The sequence below is a fragment of the Anomalospiza imberbis genome, chromosome 20 (assembly GCF_031753505.1).
Source record: "Anomalospiza imberbis isolate Cuckoo-Finch-1a 21T00152 chromosome 20, ASM3175350v1, whole genome shotgun sequence".
Taxonomy (NCBI): domain Eukaryota; kingdom Metazoa; phylum Chordata; class Aves; order Passeriformes; family Viduidae; genus Anomalospiza; species Anomalospiza imberbis.
This window is the reverse complement of record NC_089700.1, coordinates 5,800,771-5,828,062: the sequence shown is the minus strand read 5'-3', so window position 1 is coordinate 5,828,062 and position 27,292 is coordinate 5,800,771. Positions and strand designations below refer to the sequence as shown.

General features: G+C 59.7%; 1 protein-coding gene across 1 annotated transcript; it reads left to right on the top strand.

The window, feature by feature from the left end:
• Nucleotides 1–1,963: 1,963 nt before the first annotated feature.
• TMEM132E (transmembrane protein 132E) lies at nt 1,964–27,292 on the top strand. Its single transcript, XM_068210321.1, has 9 exons — nt 1,964–3,121; nt 14,374–15,274; nt 16,111–16,251; nt 19,234–19,426; nt 19,842–19,985; nt 23,416–23,621; nt 24,190–24,469; nt 24,547–24,738; nt 25,186–27,292. The coding sequence occupies exons 1-9, from the start codon at nt 3,049–3,051 to the stop codon at nt 26,212–26,214; spliced, it is 3,159 nt and encodes a 1,052-aa protein (XP_068066422.1). The 5' UTR covers nt 1,964–3,048; the 3' UTR covers nt 26,215–27,292.

Genomic DNA, 27,292 nt, shown 5'->3' with positions numbered 1-27,292 from the left:
CTGTTATCCCAGCGATTAGTGCTGCCCGGGATTAGGGCAGGTGAAACGCCGGCCAGGGATTACCGGCAGAGGCTGGCGCTGCTCCCTGCCCGACCTGGCACCGAATCTGTGGGATTGGCTCCCACGGCCGGGATTTATCCACGTGGGAAGTGCCTCCAGCCCGTCCAGCCCTGCTCTGTGCGGGGCCTGTGGGGTGTTTGTGGTGGTTTTGGGAGTGGAGCCCATGGGGTGAGTGGGAGCTGCTGTCCCCAAGGTGCCCAGCGGTGATTTGGGAATCACCATTTGGGAACTTGTCCACACCCAATCCTGCCTGGACATCCCTCGGTGCTTTATTTGGGATAACTCCTTGGAAAATCCATCCAGAAGTTGCTCGGGTGGGTCCCCACACGGACACGTGGGAAATTATTCTGGGGTTCAGTTTTGCCCTTCCCTGCCTCAGCTCCTGCTGGAATAAAGGGATTTATCTGCGGCATCTCCCCCTGGCTTTGCTCCTCACTCGGGAGAGATCCCAGCCCACTCCAGCCCCCTCCGCCCGCCAGCGCCGGAGTCATAAATAAAATCCAGCTGGGGTAAAAATACTCCTTTCTGGAACGGCTGAAAAATCTCCCAGCGGTGCTGCCAAGAACCTGCCAGAGGCACCGCGGGAAGGCGGGAGGGATTGCACCCAAACATCCTTCTTTAAAAGCCCTCATCCATCAGTGGGAAAAGGATCCCGAGGCCGGGAAGGACGGGGCGTGGTGGTGCCATCATCCCCAGTTTCCAATGCCAGGGCTCGTTCTGGAGTGGGGAAACTGAGGCTTTGCCCCAGCTGGGCAGGCTGGGAGGAGATCAGGGGCTGGGCGCTGCCTCGCTCCGTCTGAGGCGGTGCCATCCCTGGGGGCTCAGGCCTGGAGTCAGCCCTCCCCTCCCGAAGCAATTGGGAGATTGCTTTATAAATCATGGGATTTTTATGGAAACAAGCAGCGAACGCCTGGGAGGTGCCGGGGCCGCTCCAGAGCAACGCTCGGCCATTCCTGCGCTATTCCAGGTGGCGGGGTTCGAGGCACATCCCATCTCCCTCCTCCTCCTCACCCAGGGAGTGCTTCCAAAGCCCTCCCAGAAGCACCCAGAGGTGCTGGGGACCATTGGGGGGATCCATCCTCCTCCTCAGCTGCCTCTTCCCGGGGCCATCTTCAGCTCCTGTCACCGCTCAAGGTCAATCCCATTAATTGCCGTGAATTATTTTGGCGTTAATGGAGATGTCTTGTGCACTTCCACGGTGAATGAGGCTGCCAGGAGGAACGTGCTGGCCGACGTTTCCTGGGAAAGGGAGATGAGGGAATGGATGGAAGCAGAGCAGAGAGAGGGGAGGCACCTGGGCTTGGCGTGGGCAGGAAAACGCAGCCAGCCATGGTGGGAATGGGGTCTCACCCCCCAAATGCTCTCACATTCCCGTTGGGCAGTTGAGGGGAGTGTGGCATTCCCAAAAAGCCAACTCTCCCATGGCTCCGGCAAGCCGGGATGAGGGAATCCCTCCCAGCCGCGCTGGGAGCATCTCCAGGCCCTGTAGGAGACGATCCCGGGATGTGCCGAGGTGTGTAGGGCACCAGGGAGGGAAGAGGTGACCGATCCCCTGCCCCAGGGGGGCACAGGGGGTCCCCAATACCCGCAGCCTGTGCGCGGAGCCCGCAGGGAGGGGTGACAAAGCTGGTCCCCCCGGGTGGCACCGAGGGGACACGCTGCAGGTGTGGCACAGGGACCGCCAGGGGGGCCACAAGTGGCCAAACCCGGCTGCTCCTCTCCGCGCTCAGCTTTGCCCAGGAGGGCTCGGAGCGCCCCAATTTTCATCCCCCCGGGGCAGGGCCGGGCACCCCCGGGGGTGTTCGGGGTGGGGGCGGCTGGGGGGCTCGGGGAGCGGGAGGAGGAGGAGGAGGAAGAGGAGGAGGAGGAGGAGGAGGAGGAGGAGGAAGGCGCCTCCCCCTGCCGCCCTCCCCTCGCTGGCACCCAGCGGAGCCCGATGCGGCTCGGCCCGGGCGAGCGGGCACCGGAGCGCCCAGCCCGGCCCGGCACAGGCGGGGGGGCCGCGGCAGAGCCCCCCTCAACTGCCCGAGCCCCCGGCACCCCCTGTCTGCATCCATCTGCGGGCGGCAGGGGGGGCACCCCGTCTTTGACGCGGGGGAGGCGGGGACCCCCTCCTTGGAGCGCTTCTGGCGGGGTCCCCCCGCTGCCAGCGCTGAGCCCCGGGGTGTCCCCCCCCCACCCCCCCAAACTTTGCCTTCGCATGCGGGGACTCCGCCGCCGAGCTGCTCCTGCCGCCGATTAATCGCATCTGCCTGGGATTAATTATTCACCCGGCTCTGGGTTGTGGTTTTTGTGTTACGGTCTTCTTGTTTTCTTTTTTTTTTTTTTTTTTTTTTTTGCCTGTTTATCTTTTTCCTCGGGAGCGCGTTAATTCCGCTTTTTTTTTTTTTTTTCCTCCCCCCCCCCCCTTCAATTTTTTTTCCTCTTTGGAAGAACAGCGCTTGGAATTCTGATTTTTTCTTCTCGTGCAGGGGGGGCTGGCGACCCGCACCCTGCAGCATCATCCTCCATCGGCACATCGGGGCTGTTTTTGCCTCCGGGAGGGGGTTCCACGTGCTCTGCTCCCCCCGCTCGCGGCTCCTGAGGAGGAAGAGGAGGAGGAGGAAGAGGAGGGGGACCCTCCCCCGCTGGCTGGGCGCTCCCCCGGCCGCCCTGCAGGCACTGGGGGGGGTTGCGGCAGCTTTGGGGTGCGGGGTGGGGAGGGGTGGGGGACCGGAGATGGGGTGCTCTGCTCGCTGAGCTGAGGGGGGGCAAAGCCGAGTCCCCCTAACCTGACCCGGTTCCCCCCCCTCCCCAAATTCCGCCGTTGGCTGCTGCTCCCGGCTCGCACGTGGTTGGATTTAGGGGGATTTCTGCGGGTTTTTTTGGTGCTTGGTTTGGATTCCTTTTATTATTATTTTTTTTTTTTTTTTACATTTTTTTTTCGCCGCTGGGGTGCCTCGGGTTTTTTTCTCCCCCTTGCTTTTTCTGGCTGTCCCCCACCTTGCAATGGCCTCTCTGGAGAAGATGCTGCCCGGACCGGCCGCGCTGCTCTGCTGCCTCTGCTCCCTACTGCTCCCCGGTAAGTGCTGGCACCGGGGAAGATGGGGGGGGGCAATATTTATAAATATATCTCTATATTATATATGCCTGCAATACGGAGCTTTGCACCATCTGTCCCCCCCCGGGGCACCCCCTGCCCCTCCGTGCCCGCCTGGGTCCCCCCTCCCACGGCCATCCCCTCCCTGGCTCTCTCCGTGCCCCCAAAGCCGAATGGGTGAAGATTAGAGTTTATTCCTGGCTTAATAAAATGACAGCTTGTGCTTGTGAGCGCTGGCAGCGGGCTGGGCTGAGCCTGGGCTGCCTGCAGGGTGGCAGGGGGACACACGCGGCGAGGGGGCGTCCCCCGGCCCCCCCGACTCTTGTCTCCCTAATGCAGAGCTGCTTTCGCGGCAGGATCAGGGGTTTATCCGCTATTATCCACTCGCTGATCCCCCAGACCCACAGCCAGACACTTCCCCGGTCTGCGCCGAGTTGCTGGGCAAGCTCTGCCCAGGTGGCAGCATTTTGGGGTGGGGGTGCAGTCCCTGGCATCCCCCTCTCTCTTTCTCCCACCCGTGAGGTTTGGGGGCCCCGCACCCCCTTTATCCCGAGCCGCATCCCAACCGCTGCCGTGCCCCCGCCGGGCTGCGGTGACATCCCGGCCTGCCCCGGTGACAGCACCTGCTGCCGGGGCTGCCATGGGCCAGCGAGGCCAGCGCGGGGTCACGCACCCTGAGGGACACGGGGCTGGTTTCCACGAATGATTTTTGTGGATGCTTTCCATTTAAAATCGAGTCCCGGCCAAAGCTGCTTTCCCCGGCCTGGCCAAGCGGAAAACTGGGGCTGGTCGCAGTCTGGGGGGGCACCTGGCTCTGGCCTCGGGCTCGGGGTGTCCTGGGGACACTGCCTGGCTCAGGTGATCCCCCCAGGAGCTGCAGGGATCCCTGGACCGTGCCCGGCTCTGTGTCACACCAGCAGCCCACCGCCAAGGCACTTCGGGAGCTCAGGCAGGGCTCTCTCGGCATCTGCAGCACCCGAGGGTCTTGGAGCAGCTTGAAGAGGGGTGAAAAAAGGACGAGGGGGGATATTGGGAGCATTGATGGGGGCTGGAAGGGGTTTTCCACCCTGGAAATTCAGAGCCAGTGGAGGAGCAGGGATGCTCCAGGCTGTGGAGCCACAACTTTCCTTAGCATCCTTAGGGGCGGCAGAGCTCCCTGTTCCCACCCCAGACTGCTCCTGGGGTGCTCCCCGGGCAGGCTTTGCAGGCAGAGCTCGTTGGGAGCACCAGCTCAGGGCTCTGGCAGCCTGGAGGGAAGCAGGATCTCCCCCTGCCCGATTTCCCTGGATCAGATCCAGCTGTCTGGCTGGGCTGTGGGAAGCAGCCCTGTGGGAATGTGATCCATGGGGAACGGCCTCTGCTGCAGGGGCTGGACGTGCCCCGTGCTCCCCATCCTCTCCTGGGGGTTTCTGATCTCCCATTGCTGCTGGGACCCCACAAGCCCGGTGGGTCAGGCCTGGATCTGTCCCCTGGGCTGGGGGATGCCATGTCCCCATCACTGGGGGGTCCCCGGTGCCACCGTGAGGTGGGCGAGGGTGGCCTGTGCCAGGGCTGGCCGTGCTGCCCGTGCCCACAGAAAGGGAAACCTCTGCCAGGAGTTTTTATTCCCCTTCCAGGACGTGCAGCTGCCCTCGCTGGCCTTTCGTGGACAAATAAAGATCTCGGAGGGAGCCGGAAAAAGCCGCGGAGAGCTCCTGGTTCTCCAGCGCTCGGGCTGGCGGCGGGGCCAGCCCCTGGGGAAGCAGTGCCCTGCTCTCCTGCTTGCAGGATTTCATCCCCTTTCCCTTTTCCCCTTGTTTTTTATTTAAGAGCAGCCCTCCGTGCCAGCCTCGCTCCTGCTGCGCTCCCCGGGAGCTGCTTGGCCGAGGCCCCAGATCAGCTGTTCCAGAAATGGGATTTTTGTTTTGGTTTTTTGGTTTTTTTTTTTGGCATCTCCGGGGTGGGATGGCCCCAGGGTGGCCCTGAGGGCTCGCAGGATGGACAGATGGACAGATGGACATGTGGAGCGGGGGATGCTGGTGGTGTCTGCTCAGCGCAGTGGTGTTGGGACCTGTTGGGATGCAGCATGGGGGATTTATGGGTTTATGGGATGATTTCAGCTGTCTGTAGGGTTGAATCGGGACTCTGTATATTCCCTCAGCTCCCTGCAGTGTGCCTCAGTTTCCCTGCTGCCAAAGGAGCCTGGAGGCTCTGCTGGGGTTATCCTGTCCCAGCATTCCGGGCAGGTTTGGGGTCCTGTGCTGGATCCCACATCCCATCCCACTGCTGGGCTGTGCGTGTACCCCATTCCTGGCTCCCAGCACACCCCAGGTCAATGGAACCGGGGGATGAGGACGGTGCTCCAGGGCTCCATCCCTGCCGGGGGCTCCAGCCCGGACACCCCAAAGCCAGCGGGGGACACACCCCGAGCCCCATGCCCGTCCCTCTCGGCGGCTCCCAGCTCCGGGGTTTCAGACCAGCAGGTGGAGATGTGCCATAACTTGCCGGGAACCGGGAACCGGGAACCGGGAACCGGGAACCTGCACCCGGCTTTGCTCAGGGAACAGCGGCAGTGTGCCCCGGGAACAGCCTCCCGGGGTTTGCGGGGTTAGCAGCCCCCAGGCCGGCTTTTGGGCTGGGCTGGGAGCAGCTGAGCGTTCCCAGGAGCAGGGAAGGGGCAACAGGACTTCTGGCAGGCAGGTGAGGGGAGAGGACCTGGCCTCTGAGCTGGGCTAAACCTGGCGCAAGTTTTACCTTTGGTGCCACAGAAAAGGGGGAAGTGCAGGGATTTTCCTTTTGGATTTTGGCTCTGGAGTGTCCATGTGCAGCCCCAAGGTCTGCTTCAGCTCCCTCAAACCCCAATATCTGAAATCCCAGCCTGATGCTGGGATTTAGGGGTGTGAAGTTGGGCACCCCCCTGGGAAATTCTTTTCTTCTCCCCCTTTTGCCCTCTTGGTGTTTTTGAGGGAAGGGAAAGGGCTGAGAGAGATCCTCTGAATTATGATTTTGGAGAGCACCAGCCACAGGGTTTGGTCCTCATCCAGACCTGTCCTTTTGGGGGAAACTGAGGCAGGGGATGGGGTGGCAGCACCCTCTGGCTGAGGATTGCTCAGGAAATTTTGGAAACATGGCTATTTCCTTGAGAATTTTTATTTTTTTGAAGTGCTACTATTTAAACCACTCCAGCTGCTGAGGTCCCTCTCCCAGCTCCTCTGCATCCTAAAAAAGACAAAATAAAGGAAAAACTGAGGATCCCTGCAGAGCATCCCCAGCGTTCCATCAGCACATCCCAGCTCCAGACCCTCTTGTGGAGGGAGTCAGGGGGATGTGGCATCACCCTGGGGCGGATGGGTGAGGGAAGGGCTGCTTAGACAGCACATCCTGATTTTTTTGGCTCCTACGTTGCCTGGCCAAGCCAGTGTTGGGTGTGTGGGAGCTGCTGGGTGTCCCCTCCCGCGTGGTGCCTGTCACTGCCACCGCAGGAGCGTCCCATCCATCTGGAAAAGGTCATTCTTGCTAATCTAATCAGAATATTTGTTGTTAAATACATGGCTCTGCTAATGAGCAGCCCCCTGGGCAGGCAGGCAGGGAGGTGGCTGCTCCTGGGGTGGGGCTGGGGACCCCAGGGGTGGCTGTGGGGATGAGGGGTGGCAGAAGGAGAAATGGTTCAGTGGGGTGGAGTGAGGCAGTCCTGCTGCCCATTTCCCAGGCTGGAGCTCCCCTAACTGGAATTTGGGAGCTCCTCCAGCCATGTTTGGGGGTAGCCCAGCCATTCCCACCCTGGGGAGGCACCAGCTGGGCTGGGGGATTTCTGGGCTGTCACCTGTGCCACCAGCACCCCAGGGCTGGCACGCAGAGGTTCTTCCTCAGGATGTTCAGGTTCTTCCTCTCCCTTCCTTTTCCTTGAGCTGTTCCCTGACCTGTTGCTGCTCCTAGCCTGTCCCATGTCCCTCGTCCCCCCTCACCTCTGCCCTGGCCTTGGGGAGGACACCACCAGCAAGGCCAATTCAATCTTCTGATGAAGGCACTGTCACCTTCTGGTGAGCATTTTCCCACCACCTGGATAATATTTGTCATCCTGGATTTTCCCTAAAAGCCCAAGCAGGTGCTGCTGGGGTGGCTTTGCCACCTGACGTGCTGCTGTCACCTCCCGTCCCCTGCAGGAGTCTGGGTTTGCTCTGAGCTCTTCCCCAGGACTGGCAAAACTTGAGAACAAATTTATTTTTCATTTATTTTCCTTTAAGGAAAAGCTGTGGTTTTGCTCAGGAAGATAAATCAGGTTGGAAATGCAATCCCTGCTGCTGCCAGCTCGGTGCGGCTGTGGGATCAGCTTCTCTCCTGGAGCAAGGGAAGGGGAAGAATTCCAGCTGTGTTTGAGCTGGTACCAGTTCCCAGCCCTGCTTTTGGGGGTCTGGGGCTGCTGTTGGACCCCAAACCTGAGACCTGGGGCTGGATTTCCCATGGGTGCCTCTGGAATCGAATCTGGCTCCACCAGAGGGAAAGGAATGAGCTGGCATGGAATCATTCTGGAAGGTGTTGCTGGGCACAGCCTGGAGTGCTGGGGAGGGCAGCCTGGGGGGCACATTCCGTGTTCAGAGGGTGCTGGGGGGATGTTCCTGCTCCTGGCGCTGCTGGGAAGGGATGGAGAGGGGATGATCTGGGCTGATCTGAGCAGGACACGTGGCCTTGGGGGTGTCCCTGGGGTGCTGGGGGCTTGTCCCTTCAGAGCTGCTGTCCCTGATTCCCATTTCTGGCTTCCCAGGGGGGATTTTTGGAGAAGCCACCTAAGCTGCTCCCAGTGTGGGGCTCCCTCAGCCCAGCAGCTCCACAGAACATTCTGGGGCTGCCCCGTTTATCCCAGGGTATCTCCCCTCCCATTGCTTTTTGGACATTCATAATCAGCCACTTCTCTCTCCTTTTTTTATCCCCCTCTTTTTAATTAATTTCTAATTTTTTCTCCCTCCTCTGGAAGGGCCTTCTCCTCCCTGTCCCCCAGCCTGTCCCTTGCGTGATTTGTGGAAATTGCTCTAAAGTAGCTGCCGTGTAAAAGCCTTGCTGGCTCCAGGAATTTATGGCAGGCTGTGCCTCTGCACGGCACATCCCATTTAGGCTATATTTATTTATTCCTTTAGGTCTCTGGATTGGTTTTTTTTTGTTTGTTTTGTTGGTTGGTTGGTTGGTTTTTTCCCCCTGTTTTGTTTATTCCCTCTTATTAATTTCCTGGGGGAAGCACAGCCCTTGGCACTGCTGGAATGGTTCCCTTTTGCTCCATGCTGCTTCTCCCCCCCAAAAAAGTCCCAGGATATGTCCCACCACTGTTATTGGATTTTATTGCTCCTGCTGATGGAAAAGCCAGGCTGGACTTTTGGGAGAGGGAGAAATCTTAGAGATCTACAAGAAATGAGCCCACCAGGCACAGCCCTGTGTTAGAGAATTAGAGAATCCACTCTTGCTCTTTCCAGGACTCCAATCCCATCCCGCTCCCACTCAATTCCTACCCCAGGCTGATTTTTGGAAGCAGTTTAGCTTCAGTGCCATGGGAATTCCCAGCTCATCCCTGCCATGGCTCCTGGACAGATCCAGGAGCATCCCTGCATCCTGCTCTTCCCACGCTCTCCCCGCCGTGCGCCAGGGGAAGGTGATTCCACATTTGTAACAATTATTCACTTAATTGAGTTCCAATTAGCTGGGACTGGAGATGGAGGCTCTGGATGCATCAGAGGGAAGGGGGAGCTTGTTGTCATTTATGTCACCAAAACCAATTTCCTAGGCTCTGCCTGCAGGGAATGTTTTGGAGGTTTCCATGAGGGGTCTCTCTGTGTTTTCTGGTTTTGGTTTATATTTAATTCATGGCTTTTTTTGTTTGTTTGTTAGTTTTTTAGCCTGGCAGTGTGGAGTGGAGAGGGGCACATGTTTGGGCTGGCTGAGTTTTGAGTGGAGGCCTGGAGGATTCTTTTGTCCCATTTTTGTTGTTTTTTAGGGTGTTTGGAGGTGCTGACACCACTGGGGTGGGAGTGTAGGATGGCAGGGGTCGGTGCTGCGGGATGAGGAGGGAAGGGATTCCCAGGAGGGGTAGGGAGGTGTCTGAGCCTGACCCTTCCCTGGGACCACCTCCAGCTGTGGGAACATCCAGATGTGGGAGCTCCAGCTGTGGGGCATCTCTAGAAGCTCCAGATGTGGCACATCCCAGCTATTTGGGGCTGCTGCCACCCCTGCTTCCCCTTTGTGCTTGGTCCCGATGGATGGGGTGGCAAAGGCTGAAGCAGCAGATTTTGGGGCTTGGCCTGGGATCCACAGGATGCTCAGGGGTGGAAGCAAAGGGAAGTGAGAGGTCCCTGCTGGTGTCCCGTGGGGAATAGCCAGGCTGGATGTCCTCTCTGGGGGTTCCTGGGTCTCGGGGTTTTGGGGGGATCCATCACCCCATTGACTCCTCTGGGCATGTCCTGCTCTCATCACCCTGCTCAGGGCTAAAATCATCACCTTGTCACCCTGGAATGGCACTGGAGCTGGGGATAAGGGGCATTGGAGGTCCTGGGGACTGGTGGGCACCAAAACCCCTCCACAGGAGCCCGGAGCAGGGCTGGGAGCCGGGGTGGAGCCCTCTGGCAGGGACAGTGACACCCCCTCCATCCCTCCCCGGGCATTGCGGGTGGCTTTATCACTATGGCAGCTCAAGCCACTGCTTTAGGGACAGCTCTCCCGCCTTGTTCCGAGCTGGGACTGCCATGGGAGCCTGGCAGGAGCTATGAGAGCTGGGGCTGGACTCCCACATTCCTTGGACCTGCATTCATCCATCGATCCTCTGAGCCCCCAGTGCCACTCATTAACATCCAGAGAGCTTTGAACCCTCCTGGGCTGACCTCAAACTTCCCCTCCCTCCTCTCCAGGGCTTTCCCTGTGTGCTTTCCCCCCCATAAGTGGGGATATAGCCCCGGGAGCCCCCGCTGTGTCCCACGGGATAAGCCAGGATCAAATTCCCCCCTGGAGCGTGGCTGCAGTGATCCCGAGGGCTGACAGCTGGGGCTGGGCTAAGCTGGAGCTCAGCTCTGCTGCTGGTTCTGGAGCAGGGGAACAGGAGGAGGAGGAGGAGGAGGGTCTCCAGCCTCGGGAGAGCAGGTGGGAGCAGGGATGGAGGCAGCAGGATGGAGAGGCTCTGCCTGTGCCCTGTTTTCTGGGGATTCAGGGCAGGAGGGGAAGGTGGTTGAGCTGGTGGCTCCATCCAGGCTGTCCATCAGCCTCCTCTCCACCAGGGTGGCCGAGCCCAGCATCCTCTGCACCAGGAGTGGGGATGGTGATGATGAAGAAGATGATGATGCTGCTGATGACCTAAACCCGATGTTGGGTGGATGTGCAGGGCCTTTTGGTGCTGTTTTTCCCAGGTCTGGGATTTAAGGCAGGGCTGGAGGGTGCTGCCGCTGTCCCCACGTGCCCTCCCGGGCAGGCAGAGCAGCTCGGCCCATCTGTCCCCATGCCTGGGGCACATCTGTCAGGGCAGGTGTGGGGCTCCACAAAGGGGTCACCAGCTGTGTGTTTTCATTTGGGCAGGTCACCCCCGCTTCCCGAGGGGATGCCCCCAGTCCCGCTGTGGGGTTGGGGCTGGCTCCTCGGCCCAGGGAGCTCGGGAAGCCCCCGGGCCAGGGGGGATGTGGCCGGGCAAGGAGAGCTGGCGGTGCTGAGCTGCCGGGGTGGAAGGGCCATATGGGCCCCTCAGTGCCGGCCCAATAAACCCGGAATGCAGGTCAGGTGCTGTAAATCCCGCTCACCACAGTAGCAGCAGGGCTGCAGAGCAGAGCCAGCCGGCAGGGCTTAACCCTTCTGTCCCCCAGACCCGGCCAGAGGGGGACGTGAGGCCACCTCCCCTCCCGGAGGTGACAAGGAAATGGGGCAGGGACTGGGGACAGTGGTGTGGGAACTGCAGTCTCCTGAGCTGCGGTGTCTGTCCATCCTTCCTGTCTCCTTCCAAGCACCCTTCTTTCATCTCTTGAGCTGTTGGGACCTTCCCTTCCCTTCCCTTCCCTTCCCTTCCCTTCCCTTCCCTTCCCTTCCCTTCCCTTCCCTTCCCTTCCCTTCCCTTCCCTTCCCTTCCCTTCCCTTCCCTTCCCTTCCCTTCCCTTCCCTTCCCTTCCCTTCCCTTCCCTTCCCTTCCCTTCCCTTCCCTTCCCTTCCCTTCCCTTCCCTTCCCTTCCCTTCCCTTCCCTTCCCTTCCCTTCCCTTCCCTTCCCTTCCCTTCCCTTCCCTTCCCTTCCCTTCCCTTCCCTTCCCTTCCCTTCCCTTCCCTTCCCTTCCCTTCCCTTCCCTTCCCTTCCCTTCCCTTCCCTTCCCTTCCCTTCCCTTCCCTTCCCTTCCCTTCCCTTCCCTTCCCTTCCCTTCCCTTCCCTTCCCTTCCCTTCCCTTCCCTTTTCCATCATCCTGGAGCTGTTCTCTTGCTGTCCAGCCATTTGTGGCCCCCATCCACCCATCCATCCACCCATCCATCCACCCATCCATCCACCCATCCATCCATCCACCCATCCATCCATCCATCCATCCACCCATCCACCCATCCACCCATCCACCCATCCACCCATCCATCCATCCATCCATCCATCCATCCATCCATCCATCCATCCATCCATCCATCCTTTATTCTCCCTCCTGTTTTCTTTATCCTTATTCCCCCTTTTCCTCGCCCACCAGCTGCACCCACAGCTCCACGCACCTCCTGCCTCCCTTCTCCTTCCTTCCCGTCCCTGTGGCTGTGATTCCAGGCTGGGTTAGACCCTGTCCTGGCAGGATGAGTTTAGGGCCAGGGAAGGGAGGCGCCGCTCCCGTCCCCTCCCGGCTACAGATTAGAGCATCATTTAAATGCATTTTGTCTGGGAAGGAAATCGCTTCCCCGGGTGCCGCCAATCCGCCGCCGCTCAACTAATCATGGCCATCCCATTAATCTCCAGCCCAGCCTGGCCCTGTCCCCGCCCCAGCTGGCACGGCCGGGGTGCAGGGCTCGGTGACAGGGCCACCCTGCGTGTCCCCATTGCAGCACCAAAACGAGTTTGGGAGGGGCTTTCCTTGTCCTGCTACAGCCAGCCCTCATTATCCATCAGAGAATCCCCACGGAAGGAGGGAGGAGCTGGGTGCTGGAGGGGACAAATCGAACCCAAACCCTGTGAGAGAGGGTGGGTGACAGAGGGTGCCCCTCACTGCAGGCACTGGGTGCTCGCCGGGCTGGCACAGAGCTTCTCCTGTCCCCCACTCAAGGGTGACACCAGAAATTCTGCAGCACCTCAAGGATGGATTTTGCTTGGGGCTGTGCTGGGCATTGAGTGGGGTGGGATTTGGGTGGGTTTTCCCTGTGAAATGTCCTGATCCTGCTGCGAACCCCGGAGATTTTGAAGGGCTGCAGTCTGATGCTGTTTCAGTGTGAATTAAGCAAAGCCCTTTTCCCTGTACCCAAGTGGGTCCAGCTCATGTCACTCCAGCTGTTGGATCCTTTTCCTCAAATAATCTCATGCCTTGGAAAAAAAAAATCCCCTTTTCCACTTGTTGGGGATGGCAGGAGGATGCAAACCTTCATCTTTCACAGCAGAAAGAAACTTCCATGAATCACGAGGGCAGAAAGCCCCTCAGCGCTGGCATCACTGAGCAGAGGGGCACCCGTGGGTGCTTTCCAGGGTTTAGCACCTCTCCTGCAGCTCCTGGCTCTCTGGGAGACGGGAAAACAGGCAGAGCAAGCGGGATGGGGTGGCAGGTGCTGGAACTGTGGCAGAGCATCCCCAGCATTCCCACAGCCCCTGGAATTCTCTGCCTGGCTCCGGGACAGCTCCCATCCCGGGATGTGGATTCTGCCTGTCCCGTATCCAGTGCTAATCCTTTTATGAGCCCTCTAAGCTGCTTAACTCCCCTGTGCCCCGCAGCAGAGACCTCCCCGGCTGGGCCGGGGGTTCCTGCATCCCTTGAGCCCCGAGGAAAGCGGCTGGGCCCGCTTCCAGGGCTGGAAAAATCCTCCGGGTCCGGGCACGCTCCAAAGCCCCCGTGGGGAAGGGGGCTGAGTCATTCCCGGGAGCGGAGCCGTCACATCCACACCTTTCCTCGCCGTTTGACACCGGTAATTTGGGCTCTGCTGCTCGGGAGCCGCTTGGGAGCGGCTGCAATCAGAGCCGGCAACCGGGGATGCGGGGGGCTGGCGGGGAGCCGAGGGGAGCGGGGGGGATCCAGCCCTTCTGGGAATTCCTGGCAGCCGCTGGAGAAGGCAAAGACCTTGAGATGTCTTCCAGGCTCCCGCAGCTGCCAGCACAACGCGTGCCGGGTGCCGGCCGACTTTCCCAGGAAGATTTCCATGGGTTTTCCCTCTGCTTGCAGTGCGGTAACCGGATCCTTCCGAGGGGCTCGGGCAGCTCTGTCCCTCGGCTGGCAGGGGCTCCCTGCTCTGCCAGTCCTGGAGTTAGTTTTTTTTAGGAAAGGATGATCAAAATGAAGGACAAAAGGGGATTTTTGAAGGGTTCGAGGCGCTGCTGGGGTTTGCACAAAGTGGCACCAACATCATCTGAGTCACATTTCCACCAGGTCTGGAGAAATTTGGTCTGGGCTGGGCCAGCTTTATCACATGGGGACAGCAGAGTGTGGGTGACACCCCTGGGTGGGTGACAGGTCACAGACTGGCTGTGACACCACCCTTAAGGCAGGTGTGGGGACAGGACAGGTCTGGGGGCTGGTCTAGCCACCTTCCCTGGGTGATTTGGGAGCTGGAAGAAGAAGGAAAGTCTTGATGATAATAACAAATATGTGGTGGGATCTGCCAGCCAAAAATTAACCTGGATTTGGTAACTTTTGGTCATGAGGCTCTGGAGAAACTCCAGCATTCGTGCCTTGGGAAGCAGGGAGGGCGCTGGGATGAAGCCAGCCCTGTTTCTGTAGAAGGATTTGTGCTGATTCAGGCAGTGCTGGGGTTGGTGACCAGTGCTTTGGGCTCCCCAGGGACAACACGAGGCTGGATGTGCCTTCAGCACACCCTGGACACCCTATCCCATGAGGGTGGCTTTGGTGAGGCTGCTGCCACCCATCAGGAGGCACAATCCTGCTCAAGGTCCCGGGATCTTCTTCATTTTTGGTTTGTGGGACAGAAACCCAGCCAGGCTCTTGCTGCCCTTCTCAGAGGTTTAGGGGCTGGAACTCCAACTCCTCCTTGCTCCACTTGTGCCAGGCTCAGCATTCCCTGCTCAGGAGCTGTTCCAGAGGGGATGCCCCATGCTAACCTGCACTCTCCCTCCCCTCTGCAGCCCACGCCAAGGGCCCAGTCCCCAGCCCCGAGCCCGCTGAGCCCCCTGGTGCCATCCTGCTGCCTGTGAGCTACCGCCTGTCCAACACCCGCCTGGCCTTCTTCCTCAAGGAGCTGGGAGCCAGCCCGGCGGGCAACGGCAGCGCCCCTCTGCAGCGCTCCGAGCCCTTCGTCGTCTTCCAGACCAAGGAGCTGCCCGTCCTCAACGTCACCCTGGGGCCCTTCAGCACGGGGCTGGTGCTGCCCAAGGAGCACCTGCAGCCCTCCAGCACCCTGGAGGTGCCCGACCGCCTCACCGTCAACTGGAAGGTGCGCGCCTTCATCGTCCAGCCCCGGCTGGTGGCCAGCCAGCCCGTGGTCCAAGTGCTCTTCTACGTGGCCGGCCGGGACTGGGACGACTTCGACGTGACGGACCGGCTGCCCTGCGTGCGGCTCCACGCCTTCCGTGACGCCCGCGAGCTCAAGAGCTCGTGCCGGCTGCGGGGCAGCCTGGCCATGTGCCTGGTGCAGGCCGAGCTGCCCCATGCCTGGTTCGGCCCCTCGGCCGTGCCGCTGGGCAGGAGGAAGAGCCCCGAGAGCCTGGAGGTGGTGCCGGGGGAGAGCCAGCAGGCCGAGCTGTACTACACCCTGCACGCGCCCGACGGCGCCGGACAGTGCCTCGGGGACGCGGCCGCTCGCCGCGGGGCCGGCGGCGCTCGGACCGAGGGTCCCACGCAGCACCCGCTGCTGCGCATCGGCAGCGTCAGCCTCCTGCAGCCCCCGCCCGGGCCCGCCCTGCAGGAGCATCACCTGGATGGAAACGTCTTCATCCGCCTGCCCGACAAGCCCCTGAAGCCAGGGGAGGTGCTGAGCATCCTCCTCTACCTGATGGCCAACTCCACGGTGGAGCACTTCACCCTCAGGTGTGGCCCTGGGGCTGCTCCCCCTCCTTTTTTCCAAGGGGTGGCTGTGGAAAAGCAGCTGTGGGAAGGAGGGAGTGGGTGGGGAGGATGTGGTGTTTGTAGGATCTGCTGGAGGCTGGAGCAGGTCTGGAATATCTGGAATGTGGGTTTGCAGTGGGAGCTTCCCGCAGGAAAGGGAAGGGCTGGACATCTCTGCCCTGGCACTGTGCACTGCTGCCTTTGCTCTCCCAGCATTCCCAGTTGCACTGGGATCCTGCCAGCAGCTGTGGGTGTATTCCCAGCCACTTTGGGGACAAGGTGTGGTATGGCCTTGGGGCTGCTGTGGAGCAAGGGAGGTCCCCAATATCCCCTCCTCCTGCCCCAGAACCAGGTGGGAGCAGGGGCAGGAGGTGCTGAGAACCCCAGTGTGGGCAGGTGTGCAGAGGGGACCCCCATCGCTGCGTGTCCCCAAAGAGGGGCACACAAGCCCTGGACACACCTCTTCAAAGGACACTTGCAAGTGTCCCTGTGGCCTCTGGACCAGCAGGGAGCCCCTGGAATGGGGGATGTGGTGCTCCAGGCTCCCCTGTCCTTCACCCCAGGGATGCCCAATGCCACAGGGATGTTACTGCCCTGGGGTCAGCACTGGGGCTGGGGTGGGTCCAAAATCCTACTGGAGCAGTGAGGAGGGAAAAAAATGCCATGAAAGAGGAGCTGGAATGGGCTGTTGCTGCCAGCCTGGGTGATGCTTACCACAGCCTGAAGGGGAAAAACTCCTCCGGTGCCATGGCAGGGTATCCTAGGGGATCCAGGAGTGCCTGAGGGTGAGGATCCACCCTTGACTGTGATCTCTGCAGGGTGAAGGCCAAGAAAGGTGTGAACCTGCTCAGCACCAAGTCCAGGAGCGAGCAGTGGCTGGTGAGCTCGGAGCTGCTGACGGGTGGCAAACACTCCACTGCCACCGTCGACGTGTCCAGGGTGGACGGGGCTGGGCCCAGGTAAGGGCTGCGCCTCTGGGAATGCCAGGAGAGTGCTGGGATTTGGCCTGGAGCAGTTCTCCCTGGGTGGCTGCAGTGTCACCTGGGTGCTGGCAGGGGAAACTGAGGATTTTAGGGCTGAGTTGTGAAGCTATAGAAGATTCCTTAGTCTGGGGTGGAAGAATTTTGATTTTTTTTATTAAGTTTTAATGCTGTGGGAAGCAGCAGCTCTTTGCTGTCTATCCTGGTGTCTCCTCTGGGAAGGAAGGGGAGCAAGGCAAGGTCCCCTCTGAGCTCTAAAGTGATGGATGAGTGTTGGATGGGGAGCAGGATCAAAGCCAGCACCTGAGACAGGCAGTTCTGCCATGCTCATACATTCCTGGGACTTTGGAAAGCCTCAGAGCAGCTGAGGAGAGCCTTGGAGATGGAATTGAGAATGATCTGAAGGAGAAAGGACCCACAAAGCCAAGCTGAGACCTCAGAGGGTTCTCAGCATGAAGAAGGGGAGATGTGAGACTGGCAGGACACGGGGATGGGCACGGGGTCAGAAACAGCAGCAGGAAAGACTCGGAAGTGCTGGAAAACAACAGTGATGTCTCTGTCACCGTGCCTTGGGAAAAGGGACACAAGTGTCTCCAGGAGCTGGGTTAAAGCAACTGGATGTGCTCAAGCCATTCCTGTCCTCTGTGGTGGAAATCTGCCCACATCTCTGTCCCCCACCCCAAAACTGAGCACAGCTGGGGCCAGACTCTTGGAAAAAAGAGCCCCTCAGCTCTGCCTGCTCTGGTGTGATCTCCAAAGCTCTGCAGAACCCCTTTCTTCCCAGGAGAGCAGATTTTCCTTCACCCCATCCCACTGCTTCCAAAATGCACCCACAGCATCCAAACCCATGGCTCCATGGCTGATCCAGGAGTGTCCCCAGGGCCACCAGCCTCCTGTCCCCTGCACGCCCACCCCACAGCACAGAGAGCAGAGCTGCCAGCAGCAGGATCCTCTCCCCCTTCCCCCTCTCCCGCTGCCAGCACCGCTTCCAATCAGCCTGCAAAGGTTAGAGACGGGGGAGGAATTTAAAGTGATTACAATCACCTTTTAGACAAACAACTCCATCAAATATTAACGGAATGGAGAGGATGAATGACTCCAAGCCGTGTTGCCCTCCGGGCTGTGCAAACAGAGGAGTTGCTGTGCTGGGGCTCTGGGGGCTTTTGGCAGCGCTGGCTGTGCAGGATGGGGCTGTGAGCCCTGAGCTTTGGGGTCAGAATGGCCAATTTGGGGTGTTTTACACCCCAGCAGCTGCATCCTAAATTATTCCCCTAAAGTGGGCGGCCTGGCTCTGGTCTGTTCCGAGCAGATGATGCTGGGGGAGAGAAGAGGGTGGTGGCTGGGCCTGGCAGCACTCCTGGGACACCTCGGGGCAGCCCACAGTGAGGAATCCCATTGCCACACCACCTCTGGCTCTGCTTTACCTTTGGACCTGCCTCTTCCCAGCTGGATTTGATACTCCTGGCATTGGAAGAGCAGCCAAATCTGCTTTTCAGACCCTGTGGCCTTTGGTGATTCAACCCTTGAACCCCAGAGCTGCCTTGGGGCAGAGGAACACCCCACAAGTTCCCTGTGGATCAGCTCCACTGCAAAGCCCATCACGGCTGCTGTGGGATCAGGGAGAAGGGAGCAGGGATCAGGGCTTGCTGTGGCCTGGAGCAGCTCCAGCTTCTTGCTCTCCTCTCTCCCTGCTCCCTGTCACTCATTAGATATTGATTAGAGAGGAACCCAGCTGTGCCCTGCATCCCCAGATCGATGGGACCTTCTCAATTGCTGCTGCTCTGCGGTGAAACTGGAGCCAGTCCTGGCTTCCCTTCCACTGGAATTTCACTTCTCCTCCCCTCCTCGCTGGCTCTGGGGGGCTTTTACCAGTGCTGTGATTTGTGGGGGCTCTGGGGGTTCCTCCAGGGGTGTTCAGCTTTCGGGGAGCAGTGAAGTTTGACTTGGGGCAGGGTTGAGCCCTGAGTCACTCCAAGGATTTGCAGGGCAGAGGCAGAGCTGGGAGGGCAGGATCAGGTCTGGGGAGGTTTGATTTTAGGGATGGGGTGTAGGAATAATTTATGCTGCTGCCGTGGGGTTGTGTCCAAGCCATGATGCAGATGGACACCAACCTGTCCCCTTAGTCTGTCACCACGTGCTGGGTTTGGCATCCTCTCCACCCTGCCTTGGGGACACCCCAGAGGTCACTCCCTGTCCTTTAGCTCTGTGTCCTCCTGTCCTCAGCCCTGATATTAATTTGTGTGTGTTTGCTGAGCTGATGGTTCCAGGCTGTTCTCCCCTGATGGTTCTGTCCTCTCCCCTGTCCCCTGCCCATCCTCCCTCACAGGCTGGGGACAGCCCTGTCCTGTGTCCCAGCTCAGTGCTGTCCCACCTGCTGTCTGGGCTTTAAACTCTCCCGTGACTCAGTTTCCCTATGAGATCCCCTTGGAAAGGCCTGTAAAGTCAACAGCTTGGACTGAGCTCATGTGTTGACACTTGTTTGTCATTTCTGAGTGCTCTGGGTGTGGGACACTTGGGATCTGACCTGTGGGACATGAGTGTCCAGGCAGGAGCAGTAAATCCACCCACACTTCTGGGAAGATGGAGTCAGGGAGACAGGGCCAGCACCTGCAGCCACCCACTGTCCCCCGAGGCCACACGCCCACCCTGTGATGTCACCCAGCAGCCCTGGCAGAGCTGATGAGGTTTTTTTGTCCTGCTGGGGGAGGTGGAGAAAAACATTTCTCTCTCCCACCAGGGAGATTCCCATGGGAATCTGCAGGATCCCATCAGAGCAGCCTCTGCAGAGGTGGGCTCAGGGTTGCTGGGTTTGGGTGGCACCCACTGCCAGTCCTCCTTGGCAGCCTGGGGACACCAAGGAGACCTGCTGGGGACTCTGATGGCCTGGTGCTTATCCTAGGGCATCTGTGGGACGTGGGACAGACACCTCACTCTGTCCCCTCCTCCTGTCCCCCTGCCCAGGGATGGGGACTCCTCCTCTGAGATCATGCAGCTGGATTTCGAGATGGAGAACTTCACGAGCCAGTCGGTGACACGCCGCATCATGTGGCACATCGACTACCGGGGCCGCAACCCCCCGCCCGACCTGGAGAAGGTGGTCACAGAGCTGACAGTCATCCAGAGGGACATCAGGGCCATCGTGCCCCTGGCCATGGTGAGCAGGTTCCTACCCTCAGTTGTTACCTGCTTTGAGGGGTTGGCACCCCCTGAGGGATTGACCACCTGCCCTAGAGCAGCTCTCCATCCATCCCTCATCCCTCCATCCATCCATCCATCCATCCATCCATCCATCCCTCATCCCTCCATCCATCCATCCATCCATCCATCCATCCATCCATCCATCCCTCATCCATCCATCCATCCATCCATCCATCCATCCATCCATCCCTCATCCATCCATCCATCCATCATCCATCCATCCCTCATCCATCCATCCATCATCCATCCATCCATCCCTCATCCATCCATCCATCCATCCATCCATCCATCCATCCATCCATCCATCCCACCCACACCGAGGTCCTTCTCTGCCCTCTAACACGATGGTGACCTTTCCATGCCACCCCCAGGACACAGAGATCATCAACACAGCCATCCTGACGGGGCGCACGGTGGCCATTCCCGTGAAAGTCATTGCCATCGAGCTGAGCGGCGTCATCGTGGATGTCTCGGCCATGGTGGAGTGCAAGTCCAACAACGAGGACATCATCAAGGTGGGTGTGGGGAGGGGGTCTTGTGACCCTCACAAGTGGCTGAGCTTCTTCCAGGAGTGCTGGCCCCAACAGCACCCTGGGCTGGGGCCCAAGCGTCAACCCCTTGGTGGCTCCAGTCTGTGCAAGCTTCTCCCTGGCGTCTGCTGGGAGAAGGACAAGACACTTTGTCACTGTCCCCAGCGAGGCCACGGGGTGCTCCCACGCTGGCAGCAGGCAGCAGCAGTAACTGTGGGTTATCCCACTTAGTGCTGATAAGGGGAAATATTGTCACTGTGGGCTGAGCTGCACGTCCCCATCAGCGCCTGCACTCGGGCCTTGGAGTGACATTGATGTCCTCATTGGATCAGGGGACTGGTGAGACGGGAATGATGGAGGGAAAAGAGGAGCTGAGGGGGCGGATCCACGTGGGAGAGGTGCTGATGGGGCCGATGCCAAAGGCTCCCTGCCCCAGCCCCGAGGCAGCCCCTGATCCTTGAACCCTCCAATTTCCCACCACCATCCCTGTTCATCCGTATACATTTTTCCATCCCTGAATAAATCCATCTGCCCACCTGCCCGTGTCACTCTGCCACCATTTCCATCCATCCATCCATCCGCCCCCAGACATCATTCCCTTCTCCCAAACACCTCCCACCCCTCTCCCTGCATGCACCCAGCCAGCTCTCCCTTTCCATGTTCTGCTGGCTTGGGCAGAGGCGGGGAAGGGGTCTGGATTCTCCAGGGGGTCGTAGCCCCTTGTCCTCTTTGCCACAGGGGTGATGGCACAACTCTGTCCCTGCTGGGATTTGCTCTCCATGGGGCTGTGTCACCCACCATGGGGGACATCCAGTGCCACAAAGTGCTTACCCAAGTTCTTGACTAAAACTCAGATCCGTGGGATTTAAAGGACTGGCTCTAATTTATGGAGCCCAGTCCTCCCCAGTGTGATAAAACACTGGAGCAATAATACACTTCAGGATGGACTCCAAGACACTTAAACTGTTTAATGTGCTGCCTTTCTGCTCATAAATCTATTGACACTCTGTCCCCAGACCTGGGGGGAGCAGGCACATGCCCAGGAGCTGGGATGAATAATGCAGGGAGCAGCCCTCCGGCCCCGGCTCTCATCCCGCTCGGAGCCCTGTGCAATTTCTTGCTGAGTTATTTGGTGTTTGTGTTGGAGCTTCATTTCTGAGGGAGCTCTCAGTTACCTGCTGAGATCGGGGAGTATGATTGCGGTGTCAGGGCTCTAAACCTGCTCCATAAATCACAGCTTACGGAGTGGGATGTGCTATCTGTTACTGTAAATAATTTAACGTGAGGGCGGGCTGGGGAGCTGCCTCTCCCCGCTCTGGGGTGGCTCCCTGGTGGTTGTTCTCTTGTGTAACGTGGAATTTGTCCTGGCTTGGTGTGGATGTGGCTCTGAAGGATGTGGTGGGAAAGCGTGAGTGGGAATTGTCATGCTCATCCCCTTCTGTGGTGACACAGGGTGACAAAGGAGTACAGGAGGACATCACCACTCAGGGTAGTGTGGAAATCACTCCCTATTTTTAAAATGGGTGGTGGTCTTGTGGGCTGTGGAGGGTCACACAGGGAGTGGGAGGTGCTCAACTTCACCTGTGCGTGACCCTTCTGAGAACCCCACCCTCCACATCCCCTGGAGAACCCCTCAGGAGCCCAATGGGACCAATCCTCAGGGACCCTGCTCACCCACCAGGGCCATGGTGGCTCTCCCCACTCCTGGGGACCTTGGAGAACATGTGTCCCCTTAATCCCACGCCTGTCCCCGTGCCAAGCCAGGAACTCCTGGCCACAGCAGTGGAGGCAGTGGTGCCTTGGCTGGGAGCCCAGGCAGCCCTCAGCCTCTCTGTTCCTGACACCTCGCTATAAATCCGGGAAGTTTCCCCGAACAAGCTTCATTTCCGAGCTAATCTGCAGTCACTCCATCTTCGGGACAGGCCTGGTGTGCAGGGATTTTTTGTTGTCATAGTTTCAACCCCCTCCTGGCTGCAGAGCAAGTGGTGCCCAGAAGGAGGTGCCGGGGGGTTTATTAGCCAAGGTAATGCCAGCAGAGCCCATCGTGTTTATTGTGATAAACGGCACAATATCCAGAGATCCTCTGCTGCAGGATTCACCTGGGAGCTCATCTTTATTCAGGCGCTGCCTCGCCACGGATGAGATTGTCTTGTCAGACTTGCTGAGCTGGTACCTCTGATAGGAAGACAAGGAACAAAGCTTCCTGCATCGCCCTTCCCTCCTGAGCTCAGGGATGTCCCCAGGAGCCCAGGACCAGGGCTCTGCCTCCTCCACCAGCCCCAGGAGACCATGGACACCGTGCATTGGGTGCCTGGAGCTGTTGTAGAAGTCAAACCCTGCTGTGGGCTCAGAAATGCAAAGTTCCTGCATCTGGTTGCCCAGAGGCCCTCAAGGAATAGGCTGGGACAGAGACAGGGATGCTGTCACCACCACTGTCAGCTACCTACAGCCTGGCCTCAGCCCTTTAGCAGCCATCAGAGAACCCAGGGACTCCCGACTGCTGGAAATCAGCTCTTCTGTGCTGTTGAGGTGCTCAGTGCTGCTGGCTGAGCAAATGGGTTCTGCTCTTCTCCAGCATCCAACAAATCAGATGCAATCCCTGACAGGGGATCAGGGTTGGGCCATGGGGCCGCTGCAGATGAGAGGTTGGAATCCCCTTCTGGTTGTCTTCTGCCACTCTGGCTGGGAAGGAGCTGTTGGCTGGTGAGCTGAGCTCAAACCCTGTGAGATGCTGGCCTGGTGTCCCCTGAGCTCCTTAACTGGCTCAGGCAGGCGGTAATGAGTGACACCCCTGCAAGATGGATTTATTTTATGGTGAATTTCACTAATGGCATTTGAATAAATGGGAATTAAAAGAGGAGGAGCAAGAAAAGGAACAGGAGGATTCATTCAGACCACAGGAATCTTGCTCTGGGGTGAGCAGGAGGGACGGGAACAAGGCACAGGTGGGGACAGGAATGAGAGGGGTCTCTGCTCCCTGCCTCCTCTGGAGGAGATTTTGAGGCAAATTTTCAGGTTGAGCAATTTGCAACCTCAGTGAAGCACCCATGGGTGCCTCTAGCTCAGGGACATTTCAGTGTGGAGGCCAAAGAGAAACTGAGGCACCAAGTGGAGGTTCTTGGTGAGGTGGGAGAGAGTGAGGGCTGGCTGGAGGACCTGGTTGAAGGGACATTTTGCACGGTGGACACAGATCTGTGGATCTGTGTCTCAGGAGGACCTGGGTCAGGGGACACTTTGCATGGTGGACATGAGGTGTGAACCTCCCTCTGAGCAGGATCTCCAGAAGGAGGGAGCATCCCTGCTCCAGGGGCCAGCATGAACCAGATTCATGCCGGGTGACATTCTGCTCTTCCAGCCTCCTGCCAGGATCTCTGCTGTGCCTACAGGACCATTCCCACCCTCTCTTGTCCCACAGGTTTCCAGCAGCTGTGACTACGTCTTCGTCAGTGGGAAGGAGTCGCGGGGCTCCATGAGCGCCCGGGTCACCTTCACCTACGAGCATCTGTCAGCCCCACTGGAGATGACGGTGTGGGTGCCCAAACTGCCCCTGCACATCGAGCTCTCGGATGCCCGGCTGAGCCAGGTCAAGGGCTGGAGGGTGCCCATCCTGCCGGACAGGAGGTGGGTGCTGAGGAGCCGCACTGGCTAGCCTGGAGAAGGCAAGGTGGAGGTGGTGGTCATGGGTTAATTGCCTTGCTCAGCTACTTCGTGAAGAGGTTTCAAAGGTGGTGGAGACAGAAGCATCCCAGGGGTCTTGGGTGGAAAGGGGTGAGGTCATGGACACAGGTTATGGGGAAGGAATAAATTTCACAGTGAGGTTGGTGGAGAATGTCCCTCCTTGGTTAAAAGTTCCCTCGATGAAACTGGGAACAGACAAACTTTCAAGTCTAGAGACCTCCAGATGTCATCCCAGCAGAGATACCTTGTCCTCTCATTTGCTGAGTGGGCAGAGATGATGGTGACCCTGCTGTTACTGCGTCCTGCTAAATCCCCTGAATCCCTCATGGACAATGGGCATCTTTTGCCAAGAAGCCACCATTTTTTGGTGACATCTTGTTTTTCCCTGATTGGCCACCTTTCCTGGGGGGGAGGGCTGAGAAGCCATGGTGTGGGGAGCTTGGCAGCACTGCCCACCCACTGCCCTGTCCATCCATCCATCCATCCATCCATCCATCCATCCATCCCGCAGGTCGGTGCGGGACAGCGAGCACGAGGAGGATGAGGACGAGCGGAAGCAGAGCCGGGGCTGTGCCCTGCAGTACCAGCACTCCACGCTGCAGGTGTTCACCCAGTTCCACACCACGGCAGCCGAGGGCACGGGCCAGGTGGTCACCATGCTGGGGCCAGACTGGCTGGTGGAGGTCACCGACCTGGTCAGTGACTTCATGCGCGTGGATGACCCACGGGTGGCCCACATGGTGGACAGCTCCACGCTGGCTGGGCGGGAGCCAGGCACCACCCTCTTCAAGGTACCCCTGGCCACCTTTCCCCCCTCTGCCAGCCTGGCTGGGCTGGCAGGCGGTGACAGGAACCTTGTCCCCTGCAGGTGGTGTCCCCACTGGTGGAGGCAGTGCTGGGCGAGACGCTGGTGACGGTGGCAGAGGAGAAGGTCAGCATCACAGACCTGAAGGCCCAGGTGGTCTCCAGCCTCTCGCTGTCCCTCCACCCCAGCCCTGGCAACAGCCACACCATCATTGCCCGCACCTCTGTGCAGCAAACCCTGAGCTTCTTCAAGCAGGTGAGCCCGGGGGGCATCCAGGCTTGGTGGGGAACTTGGGGTGCAACCCCCTCCTCCCAAATCCTGCCTGCACTCTAGCTCTCACAGCACCCACTGTCCTCATGACACCCTGGTGACCCCAAAACACCCCAGAAACCTTCACAGAGACCTGTGATCCAAGCCTGGGGACAGGACACAACCATGGGGACAAAGGGGGAGAGATGGAATCCTGTACAGCTCCTGGCCCAGCTCTGGTAGCCACATCTGGGATTTGGGTTGAGCCTGGGCAAGCACAGGGAACATGGAGAGGAGAATAGGCTGAGGTGAAAAACCAGGGAATGGTTGGAGCAAGATGGGTTATGGAGGGATAAAGGTGAATTGGATGGAGAGGTGGATGGGGGACGGACAAAGGGGTGCAGGTGGGACTGGCCTCCTGCTGGGCAACCGGTGCCTGTGTTGGTCCTGCAGGAAGCGCTGCTGAGCCTCTGGATTTCCTACAGCGACGGCACCACGGCCCCCCTATCCCTCTACGACCCCAAGGACTACAACCTGGTGGTGAGCAGCCTGGACGAGAAGGTGGTGTCGGTGACTCAGGACCGGGCGTTCCCCTTGGTGGTGGCGGAGAGCGAGGGCGCGGGGGAGCTGCTGCGGGCGGAGCTGGTCATCTGCGAGAGCTGCCAGAAGACCAAGCGCAAGAGCGTCCTCTTCACAGCCTTGGCCACTGTGCGCGTCCACTTCGGGTCCGAGGAGGACCCCACCTATGACTATGACCACGTGTCCAGCAGGCCGGGGCTGGGGGAGGCCGGGGCGAGCACCACCCTGCGGGCAGAGGTGGACAGGAAAGCGGACCCGAGTGAGGACAGCCGGATGTCCAGCGCGTCTCACCCCACCGAGGACTTCCCTACCATCCCCACCGGCTTTGTGCAGGTGACGCGGGGGCTGACGGACCTGGAGATCGGGATGTACGCCTTGCTGGGCGTCTTCTGCCTGGCCATCTTGGTCTTCCTCATCAACTGCATCGTCTTTGTGCTGAAGTACCGGCACAAGCGCATCCCGCCGGAAGGCCAGACCAACATGGACCATTCCCACCACTGGGTCTTCCTGGGCAACGGGCAGCCCTTGCGGGCTCACAATGACCTCTCCCCGCAGCCTGAGAGCCCGGGGAACCCGCTGGAAAACGTGCAGACCTGCTGCCACGGGGACCACCACAGCAGTGGGAGCTCGCAGACCAGCGTGCAGAGCCAGGTGCACGGGCGCGGGGACGGCTCCTCGGGGGGCTCCACGCGGGACCAGAGCGAGGACCCGCTCAACTCACCCACCTCCAAACGGAAGCGGGTGAAGTTCACCACGTTCGCCACCATGCCCTCGGACGAGCTGGCCTACAACTCCATCCCCATCGCCGATGAGGAGGACTTGGAATGGGTGTGCCAGGACATGGGGCTGCAGGACCCCGAGGAGCTCCACAACTACATCCGCAGGATCAAGGAGATCGCTTAACGCAGGGGCAGCGGGGACGGGGCGGGAGGGAGGGGTTGCCACGCTGTGCCACGCCATGCCACGCCGTGCCACGCCGCGCCACCACGCTTCCCCGGGGCCGGACACCCGTGTTTGGCTCCTTCTTCCGCACATCTCACGTCCTCACCCCGTCCAAAGGCACCTCCGGGGTGGCCTTTTTTCAGTTCTCGTCCTTTCCCCACTGGGTGTCCCAGGGGAGGCAGCAGCACACGCGTGGCCCCCCAGCCGCCGGCGCACGGGGCAGAGGGGATAGAGGAGATGGGGTCACAGCTCAGGGCGTGCAATTGGCCCTGGCCGGAGGAGGCTGTGGGTCCTGCCGGGAAGGGGCTGGGAAAAGGGAGGGACCCTGTTTCTCCCGGAGCCCAGCGGGGAGGTGGCGGGTGAGGGCTTCCCAAGGGCCTCCCCCAACCTTTGCTGCACTCAGTTGCACAATTTTGGAGGTGAGTGCTGGGTCACCCTGTGGTTTTTGGGGTGTTGCCCACACTTGGGTGATGCTGGGGGAGGCAGGATTGGGGGGATTGGGCCCAGGGCACTGCTGTCCCCATCACCTGCTGTGTCCCAGCCCCAAATTCCTGCTGTGCCCCGCTCCCTGGCTGCTTGGGCAGTTTGGGGGGGACCAGTTGGGCCATTTGCTGCCTACCCTGCCTGTCCCTCTGTCCCAGCCATGGGGCCAGTGCTGGTCCCCCTCCACTCCACAGCCCTGCTGGGCCCTCCAGGGGCAGCCACTGGTTTGTGCCCCCTCTCCAGTGCTGGAATGGGGCTCTGGGATGGGAATGTGGTGTGGGAGCTTCCCAGTGCCCCATGGACACCCTCAATAGGACCTGGCCTGTGTGTCCCAGTGCCAGCCCGGCTCCCCCAGTGCCAGCCCAGCAGGGATGCCCGGGGCCAGGCTCAGCCTGTGTGGTGCCTTCTGACTGCCATAACCCGATGCCTCCCGGTCCCCCCGTGCTGGTGGCACCCCCCAGCCCCTCTGGCTCACCCAAGAGGTCCCCCCAGCCCAGGGCACCCCATCTCCCAGCCCAGTGTGGAGCATCCCCAGCCTTGGGGGGACACCCGGGTA

Coding starts and splice junctions, on each gene's coding strand:
- TMEM132E (XM_068210321.1), top strand. CDS start 3,049: ATGGCCTCTCTGGAGAAGATGCTGCCCGGACCGGCCGCGCTGCTCTGC. Junction 23,622..24,189: donor CCCATCCTGCCGGACAGGAG/GTGGGTGCTGAG, acceptor TCCATCCCGCAG/GTCGGTGCGGGACAGCGAGC. Junction 24,470..24,546: donor CAGGCACCACCCTCTTCAAG/GTACCCCTGGCC, acceptor TGTCCCCTGCAG/GTGGTGTCCCCACTGGTGGA.